General features: G+C 38.1%; 1 protein-coding gene across 1 annotated transcript in view; it reads right to left on the bottom strand.

Annotated features, from left to right (window-relative positions):
• Positions 1-208: 208 nt before the first annotated feature.
• Positions 209-10,280, bottom strand: part of BET1 (Bet1 golgi vesicular membrane trafficking protein) — a 31,623-nt gene continuing 21,551 nt past the window's right edge. The window contains exon 5 of the mRNA XM_077994765.1: positions 209-372. Coding sequence (XP_077850891.1) covers positions 224-372 — 149 coding nt within the window. The 3' untranslated portion in view covers positions 209-223. The remainder of the gene's footprint in view (positions 373-10,280) is intronic.

Here is a 10,280-nt window from a genome sequence, read left to right as displayed (position 1 = left end):
CCAAGATGATCCCAGATATAATGGGTATAAATGGAAAATGCTACTTTCTGTTGAGTAATTGAAGAATGTCATGATGTTCTCTTTTAATATCATGCTCAATCACACCTACCAGATATGATTTTTAATTTTCAAAATATTATGAGACTATGAAATGTACTTGTTAAAAACTTACTTCTTTCTTGGAAGATTTGGAAGGCTTCAGAGTCATTATTTTGACATGTCATTATATAATTCTGCAGCTGTGATAGATGGCACTGAAAGTAAGCCTGCTTTTTTTTTTAAAGCTTCTGGACAAATGCTGAGCAACAGTCAAAATTAACAGAAGAAGACTTTCATTGCTATTGGTGAAATCCCTGGAACCTGAAGCATTCACTGTAAAAACAGATGGAGATCTTAGTTTCTAAATAATTTGAAAAAAAATTAAACTTGAAGTAAATGTACTCTCAGAAGAGTTACAGAAAAACTGAGCAGGTATTCAGAGAATTAATGGAAGGTTTATGTGATAGAAAACTTTCTAAGTCATTATTTTATCCTTGCTTCCCTCCAACCCCTTCACATCCAGAACTACTTTTCACAGGATACATTTTAAAGATATCTATTTAAAGTGTGTGTCTGTGTGTGTGTGTGTGTGTAAACATACATTCAGCATCTGCAAAGCACAATAAAGCAAAACATAATAAAATGAAGTATACATGTACTCACTTAAAGTGGCACAGTGACCTTTTCAACATAAGCATGTTTGATACTGTCATTTTTATTTAAACTAGTAAAGCTTGAAAGCTGGCAGGTTCTCCGAACAATAGTTTTCAGGTAAATAAAAAATGTAATTTTATCGTTCTTTAAAAATAGCAATGAACATAGCATTACAGTGCTGCTTTTTTGCCTCATATTTCATCTCACCTCGACCACATGTGTTTAACAAAACATTGCCACATCAGAATCATAGTTTTATTATTTCTAATGAGGACAGCTAAACAAAAATGTTAAGTGTGACCCTAACTCTTGCTGTGAGATTTTTGGTTGTTGCTTTGTTTGTTTGTTTTTTGGGTTTCATCATGTTAGGAGTTCAATATTATAGTTAAATGAATTACATCTTCTGTAGTAATGAGTAGATAATATTTCATTATTGTATATTGACACAAATTTATTCAATCATCTCATCGAATATTTAATTTTTCATGTCATAGGACTATATATTTCTTCTGCATTTTACAGTGGTTAGAAAAACCTGACTTTAACAATTATTCACATAAATATATTTTCTAAGGAACTGTGGTATTTTCTACTGTTTTTAAATTTTTAGGTAAAAGAGGTGATAAGATTTTACTATTTGCGTCCAATTATGGCTCCAGAAATTTCTGTATGGAAGGAACTAAGGGGAACCCATCTGACTGGAAAGAGGGATTGAGTGAGAACCTGAAACTATGTTTGCATAACACTTTAAATAAAACTGGAGAAATACCAAGTGCCAAATTTAAAAATTGGCTTCTGATATTTGGAAAGCTTCCATAACTTGTATAAGGTTAAATTCCTATCTGGGCTCCATCCTTATAACTGTAAAACCTATGAGCTTATGTTCCTAGTAGGATGTTAAGGGAATGTTGGAAACCTCCTATTATTGCTGGAGGAACCCGTTTCCCACCCTATGACTACAGGAGGGCTCAAAGGAGAGCTTCTCGGAATCTGTTTAGAGCTGTGACCCCTAAGGAAAGGCCCCATGAGGCCAACATCATCCTGATACCAAAGACTGGCAGAGACACAACAAAAAAACAGAATTTTAGACCAATATCCCTGATGAACATCGATGCAAAAATCCTCAACAAAATACTGGCAAACCGAATCCAGCAGCACATCAAAAAGCTTATCCACCATGATCAAGTGGGCTTCATCCCTGGGATGCAAGGCTGGTTCAACATATGCAAATCAATAAATGTAATCCAGCATATAAACAGAACCAAAGACCAAAATCACATGATTGCATTCCCTTTGAAAACTGGCACAAGACAGGGATGCCCTCTCTCACCACTCCTATTCAACATAGTGTTGGAAGTTCTGGCCAGGGCAATCAGGCAAGAGAAAGAAATAAAGGGTATTCAGTTAGGAAAAGAAGAAGTCAAATTGGCCCTGTTTGCAGATGACATGATTGTATATTTAGAAAACCCCATCGTCTCAGCCCAAAATCTCCTTAAGCTGATAAGCAACTTCAACAAAGTCTCAGGATACAAAATCAATGTGCAAAAATCACAAGCATTCTTACACACCAGTAACAGACAGAGAGCCAAATCATGAATGAACTCCCATTCATAATTGCTTCAAAGAGAATAAAATACCTAGGAATCCAACTTACAAGGGATGTCAAGGACCTCTTCAAGGAGAAGTACAAACCACTGCTCAGTGAAATAAAAGAGGACACAAACAAGTGGAAGAACATACCATGCTCATGGATAGGAAGAATCAATATCGTGAAAATGGCCATACTGCCCAAGGTAATTTATAGATTCAATGCCATCCCCATTAAGCTACCAATTACTTTCTTCACGGAATTGGAAAAAACTGTTCTAAAGTTCATATGGAACCAAAAAAGACCCTGCACAACCAATACAATCCTAAGTCAAAACAACAAAGCTAGAGGCATCACACTACCTGACTTCAAACTATACTACAAGGTTACAGTAATCAAAACAGCATGGTACTGGTACCAAAACAGAGATATAGAACAATGGAACAGAACAGAGCCCTCAGAAATAATACCACACATCTACAACCATTTGATCTTTGACAAACCTGACAAACACAAGAAATGGGAAAAGGATTCCCTATTCAATAAATGATGGTGGAAAAATTGGCTAGCCATAAGTAGAAAGCTGAAACTGGATCCTTTCCTTACTCCTTATACGAAAATTAATTCAAGATGGATTAGAGACTTAAATGTTAGACCTAAAACCATAAAAACCCTAGAAGAAAACCTAGGTAATACCATTCAGGACATAGGCATGGGCAAGGACTTCATGACTAAAACACCAAAAGCAACAGCAACAAAAGCCAAAATTGACAAATGGGATCTAATTAAACTGAAGAGCTTGTGCACAGCAAAAGAAACTACCATCAGAGTGAACAGGCAGCCTACAGAATGGGAGAAAATTTTTGCAATCTACTCATCTGACAAAGGGCTAATATCCAGAACCTACAAAGAACTCAAACAAATTTACAAGAAAAAAACAAACAACCCCATCAAAAAGTGGGCAAAGGATATGAACAGACACTTCTCAAAAGAAGATATTCATACAGCCAACAGACACTTGAAAAAATGCTCATCATCACTAGCCCTCAGAGAAATGCAAATCAAAACCACAATGAGATACCATCTCATACCAGTTAGAATGGCAATCATTAAAAAGTCAGGAAACAACAGGTGCTTCAAAGAGAATAAAATACCTAGGAGAAGATGTGGAGAAATAGGAACACTTTTACACTGTTGGTGGAACTCTAAACTAGTTCAAGCATTGTGGAAAACAGTGTAGCAATTCCTCAAGGATCTAGAACTAGATGACCCAGCCATCCCATTACTGGGTGTATATCCAAAGGATTATAAATCATGCTGCTATAAAGACACATGCACACGTATGTTTATTGCAGCACTATTCACAATAGCAAAGACTTGGAATCAACCCAAATGTCCATCAGTGACAGACTGGTTAAGAAAATGTGGCATATATACACCATGGAATACTATGCAGCCATAAGAAAGGATGAGTTCGTGTCCTTTGTAGGGACATGGATGCAGCTGGAAACCATCATTCTCAGCAAACTATCGCAAGAACAGAAAACCAAACACTGCATGTTCTCACTCGTAGGTGGGAATTGAACAATGAGAACACTTGGACACAGGAAGGGGAACATCACACACCGGGGCCTATTTTGGGGGGGTGATAACAATAGGAGATATACCTAATGTAAATGACAAGTTAATTAGTGCAGCACACCAACATGGCACATGTATACATATATAACAAACCTGCACGTTGTGCACATGTACCCTGGAACTTAAAGTATAATAAAAATAAATAAATAAATAAAATAGATAAATCAAAAAAGGAAAGGCCCCATGCCTTGAACCAGGATAGAATCTCTCTTCACAAAGCCCACAATGCTGGTGGTGCATAGTAGAATTGTGCTGGGCAACTCTGCTGCCTAAATGTTGCCTAAATGGTAAACTCTAGGGTGCATGCTTCTTCTCTCTCTTCTCTCTCATCTCTTTCTTTTCATACTGAATTTGAAAGCATATATTTGCTGAGTTTTTTGCCTGCCAGTCTAAGTCATTGTTTAGCCTTCATTGACTTTGTTACAGAATGCATTCTAATTAGATAAACCCCAAACAGATGTTACAGATCACGAGTAATAGCTCTGTATAAGTGTAACTAATTTGAGAAAGAATTAAAAATTGGTTAATAAATGAATCCTCATATTTTAAATTACTTACTTAATAGGATTTAAGGGTTAGAATAAAAACCCTATGTTTTGGTCATTTACTCACTTCTGTCTGGCACAAGATTCAGACCTCAGCTCTCCATTCCTCTCTCTCTAGCTCTTATTCTTGGCCATGAGACCAATCCTCACAGGTCCTTCCACAATTTAGGAAGGATGCAGAAGCTTCCTTCCTAAATTGGAACTCCCACTTTGACCACTCTCCTTTGTAAACAGAAATAAAACTGAATTCTGCATGTTGTCCCAGAGGCCAGATGCTTGTGTCAGTCTTCCATTCTTCCAGCTGGAAAACATCTCTGAAACTTTCTTTACTGACCACCCCATCAAATTTATTGACCAGGACCTGTGGAGTCTTTCTTTGTGATGGTTTCATTGACTCCTTTACATGATTATATGCCACTTGCCCACTTAGGAACCTTCAATTCCCCATGTGTACAGGCTCAAATTCCAGCTGCTTACTAGTATGGGAGGCCATAATCGAATGTTTCTTTTACTCAAACTCTCTGTCCTAGACTCTTTGTTATTGTCTCAAAATGTAGCATCTGCAACTTTGTCTCTTTCTTTCTTCCCCGCCCCCAGGACAGGGTGTCACTCTGTTGCCCAGGGTGGAGTGCAGTGGCATGATTGGCTTACTGCAGCTGTGACCTCTGAGGCTAAATGATCCTCCCATCTCTCAGCCTCTCCATAGCTGGGGCTAAAGGCGTGTACCATGATGCCTTGCTAATTTTGTATTTTTTTGTTGAGAGAGGTTTTGCAATGTGGCCCAGGCTGGTCTGGAGCTCCTGGGCTCAAGTAATCTGCCCACCTTGGCCTCCCAAAGTGTTGGGATTACAGGCGTGAGCCACTGTGCCTGGCCTGCAATCTCATTTCTAAATCTTTGCTCAGACCAGCACTTCCACTTGGAAAGATCTCTCTGGTTCTCTTCATCTATCTCATTCCTGCATTTCCTATACAATACTGCCCACGTTTCATTTCCCTCTTGATGCATTTCTCGTTACATTATCATACATTGTTAGAGTTTCTGAACTCTCTAAGAATTTGCCTTTACTAGTCTGCTGGCTTGTTTGACTGTATTCATATGCTTCCTTTTTCTATTTAATATCTTGTTTAAATTTTCAGTTTATAACTTATTTAAAGTAAAAAACCATGTGCCCATTTCTTGAGTTTTAGTAGTTTAAAGATTACTTTAATATGCGAACTTACATCATGAAAATTAAGGGATATCAGTCAGAGTTTGATGTTAGAAAAAATGGCTTTGACAAACTTTTACACAAAATGAATCTGTCTGAAGGGAGTCCACATATTCATTCTGGAAGCTTGCAGATCAAGAATAAAAAATGGATAAGGACAAATGAAGGTTGGCCAGAGAATAAGAAGCATAGATGGCCATGGCTCAAGGCCACCCAATCACTGGAGCTTCCACTAGTGGAAACTTAGGATACTGTCTTCTCATGTCTGCCAGACTGTTCAGCACTAAATGCTCAAGGCCTCTGACACTGGATGCCACACCTATCCCTGCAAAATAATTGATGCTGCTCCTTCTGCCATTGATAGTTTTTCAGATTCCTGAATCTTTGGAAGTACAGTTGGTGGTATCCAACTGGTCAGGTCTGCATTCTGAGCCTACATCTGGCTTTCAAGAAGACAGGAAGAGAGGATCTTCAATCCCTTTGGCTTCTGGAGTGGGAAGGGACACACACACAACCAGGAAATGTCTCATAATAGGAAGGATTGTCTGGATGCTGGGTACCTAAAAATAGCCAATGTCTAACACACAGGCCTAGCTGTGCCACTGTTCAGTGCAATGACAGGGACTTACCACCAACTTTAAAATGTTTTATACATACTTTTCTATAAAAGTATATTTTTATTTACTGAAAGCAGTGACATTTTCCCATAAGTGTCATATAATAAATTAGTGAACTTTAACATTCTATCCTAATCTTCATAACCTTGTCTGCCTTTAAACATGACTGATAGATGGGAATGGTAATGTCAGCAAGAACCTTCCTTCTCCCCATGGCACATCAGCAACCACATATGAACTAATTCTTTTTGTGAGAACTTCAGAAACTAATTGAAGGGCTCCTGCACTCCAGGCAAGGATGAGACCAGCACATTGAAGCCAGTAAGAAAATTTGACTCTCCTTCTCACCATAATCCCTACACCCAGCACACTGCCATATGATTGGGAGGAAGTTTCCATCTCCCAGCTTCTCCCTGGGGAGTTAAGGAAAGGACTGGATCATATATTCAATGTTCTAATTCTTCTGAGGGTTGCTCAAGGAACTGGCTTCTGTATCATTGGTCTTAAGGTTCTGACCAGACCCAATGTACTCTAGATGCCTGGGAACCACTGAGAAAGAACAAAGACTGTGATTCAGTGCAGCCCACATGCACTTGCCATAGCCCCTCCACCTGGTTCAGTGCAAAGCAAGTGATAATAATAAAACAAATTAAAAAAAAAAAAACAAACAAACCCAGATTCCACCTTCTGCCTGAGGAGGGAAAGAGTTGGACCATGTGAGCAATATTCCAAATTTTCCTACCTATAAGAAATAGGTAAATTCCTAGAAACCTACAACCTACCAATACTGAATCATGAAGAAATGGAAAACCTAAACAGATCTATAACTTGTATGGAGATTGAATCAAGAATCAGAAACCTCCCAACAAAGAAAAGCCCAGAATCAGATGACTTCACTGGTGAACTCTACCAATATATAAAGAATTAATGTCAATCCTTCTCAAGCTCCCTCAGAAAATTGAATAGAAGGGAAGACTTCCAAATCCGTTTTGCAGGACCAGCATTATCCTGACACCAAAGCCAAAGACACTACTTTTTAACAACAGCAAGGAAAAACAACTATAGGCCAACAATCTTGATGATCACAGATGCAAAATTTCTCACCAAAAAACTAGCAAATTAAATTGAACAGCATATTAAAAGAATGAATCATACACCAGGATCAAGTGAAATTTATCCTTGGGATACAAGGATGGTTCAACACACAAAAATCAATTAACATGATACACAATATTACCAAGATGAAGGATAAAAATCACATGAGAAAAGCATTTGATAACAATTAACACACTTCCATAATAACTCTCAAAGAACTAGCAGTAGAAATAAATTACTTCAACTAATAAAGGCCATACACGGAAAGCCCACAGCCAGCATTATATTCAATGGGAAAAGTTGAAATATTTTCCTTTAGGATCCAGAACAAGGCCAGAATACCCACCATTGCCACTTCTACTCAACATGATACTGGAAGTCCTAGTGAGAGCAATCAGTCAAGGAAAACTTTTTAAACGCATCCGTATCAGAAAGGAAGAAGTAAAACTGTCTGTGTTTGCTGATAATGTGATCTTATATATGTTGGAGTTCTCGTTTTACCATTTTTTTTTCTTTGAAGTGAAAGGCAAAGAAGTTTTTACTGCAATGCGAAAGTACACACTCAAGAGTTCAAGTGTAATTGAGAAAGTCGCCATTTACCTATCTTAGTATCACTTTTAGTTTTCTGTTCTTTGTCTCTGGGTTTCATTTTAGATAGTTTCTTCAATTCTGCCACCTGGAGATGTCCCCTTCTTTCATTTATTCCTATATGAATGTTTTGTTAATATTTGTAGTATTTTATCTGTCATTTCTGTGTGTTTGCTGTTGGGGGTGTAGACACAAATCAGCCTACCTTTGTAAATTTCTCCTAACTGCTTTTCATAGTGACCAACTCTTCCTGGTCTGTTCAGGATTTTCTCAGTTTCAGCACTAGAAGTCACATGCCCTGGGAAATCTCTCAGTCCTCTGCAAACTGGGATGATTGGTCATTGAATTGCTTCTATCATTCCACATTGTGAGAGAAGCAAAAGGTCATTAATTGTTTGCATTACTTCAGTAGTGGATTGTCTATGAATTCTTATAAATAGCAAAAAGCTATCATGTTCTCTCAAGTAAAATATTTTCCAAGTACTGCTTTGGCCCACATTTCCTGAAAAACAAAGCCTGATTCAAAAGCTTATTGGGAAGTAAATCTCGGAAAACAGCAGCAAGGCAGAGAAGAAAGGGGACCAAAATGCAAAGAGAGCATACTACTAAGCTGTCCATAGCCTCAAAGGAAACACAGTAGGTTTCTGGTTCTCATATAAATTCTCCAGAAGGGCAATTCCTGGAATTCAAGTAATGTATCAACTGGCTGCTGCCTGTCTCTTTGTCTTTCATTGGTTGAAGTCCTCCTAGAAGTCATTAAATCCATCGTACTTCCAGGTAGCATTCCCAGGCAGCCACTGGAGAAGTAACACCTTCTCTTTTCCCAGTCTGGTGATAGAGCAGGTGTTGCCATCAGTAGTGACAATGGGAACTGATCCAAGGGTGTGCATGGCAGTGGCAGAAGTCACAGCATTAAACTGTAAGACCAGTGGTCAGTGCCAGGGTCCTTCCAGCTGGGAAACAAAGGAAGTGGGGGATTGTGGGGAGAGTGGATAGGCGAAGCTGAGTGGCTGTGGTATGACTCAGAGTCTGGATCTGATACAGATATTAAATAAAAACTACTCCCTCTTTATCCCACCACACATCTATTCGCATCTGCTGTATTGCTTAATTGTAGTGATGAATGTAAACATCTTCAGCTATGTCACAACCTGCTAAAGGCAGGATTTTATATATATTTTTCTATGATATCTAGTAGACTATTGACAGAAGCTTAATAAATATTTTATGAAATCATGGCACACTGCTTGAAATATGACTCTATATAGATCAGTCTATAATTATGAAGCTCATTGTAATATGTGACTTTCTAGCAAATAGAAACATAGTATAAGATGATAGTTCCAATGGTCTTGGAAGCCAGGAATTCTCTCTCACTCTGGCATCCCATTATAATTGACAACTCTCAGTCATAAACAAATTTACTTACCTGGGTGTCTAGAACTCTGTAATTTGGTGATTCTGGTTCAGCTGCCCCTTACTTTATGAATTTATTTGTTCATTCAGTCCACTGGGTTTCTACTATGTGCCAGATACTATATTGGGCTTGGATAATAAAGATTAAATGTGTATACATCCTGTCCTTGCCCTCAAGAGACTGAAAGTATAGTTGGGAATTTATTCTCCACATGGAATGCTCCGTGTTTTTGTGCCCATCAAATGTCCTTCTTCTTGTAAAGATATTAGTCGTTGGATTAGGGCTCACCCTAATCCAGTGTGGCTTCATCTTAACTAGATTATATCTGCAAAGACACTATTTCCAAATAAGGTCATATTTTGAGGTTCTGAGGACATAAGAAATGAATAAATAATACAGAATTTTGTCCCTTGTCTCCAAGAGAGGGGATAGTTTTGCTTGTTTATTTAAATTGTGCTTAATACTATAAACACCTCTACATATTTCAGTAAGAATATTTTTATTACTTCTGCTCGAGAAAAGAGTATATACATTTCTCATAATATGAAGGTTCTGATGTTCTTTAGCACTGACGTAATAGAGCCTAGATTAGGGAAAGAACAGGGCAGATAAGGCATTCTTCAGACAATTCCCTCTTCTAGATCGAAAGTTGGTCCTGATGCCAAAAAATCAGTACCAGAAGGCCAGAGGTGGCCCAGGCCAGGAATTAAGAGAGTCATGGGGGATTCCCCATTTAGCATTCACTCAATGATTAAGGCATGACCCATGGCTTGATGATTATTTTTGACCTGTGATTTTCTGTTTTCCTATCACTAATAGAAAAAGTTATTTGGTGTCACGTTATTCTTCCCAATTCTAGTTGGAACACATCCTCCCTTTCACTTCTTC

The sequence above is a fragment of the Macaca mulatta genome, chromosome 3 (genome assembly GCF_049350105.2).
Source record: "Macaca mulatta isolate MMU2019108-1 chromosome 3, T2T-MMU8v2.0, whole genome shotgun sequence".
Classification (NCBI taxonomy): Eukaryota; Metazoa; Chordata; class Mammalia; order Primates; family Cercopithecidae; genus Macaca; species Macaca mulatta.
Note: the sequence above shows the minus strand (reverse complement) of the source record. Positions and strands in the feature narration are given on the sequence as shown.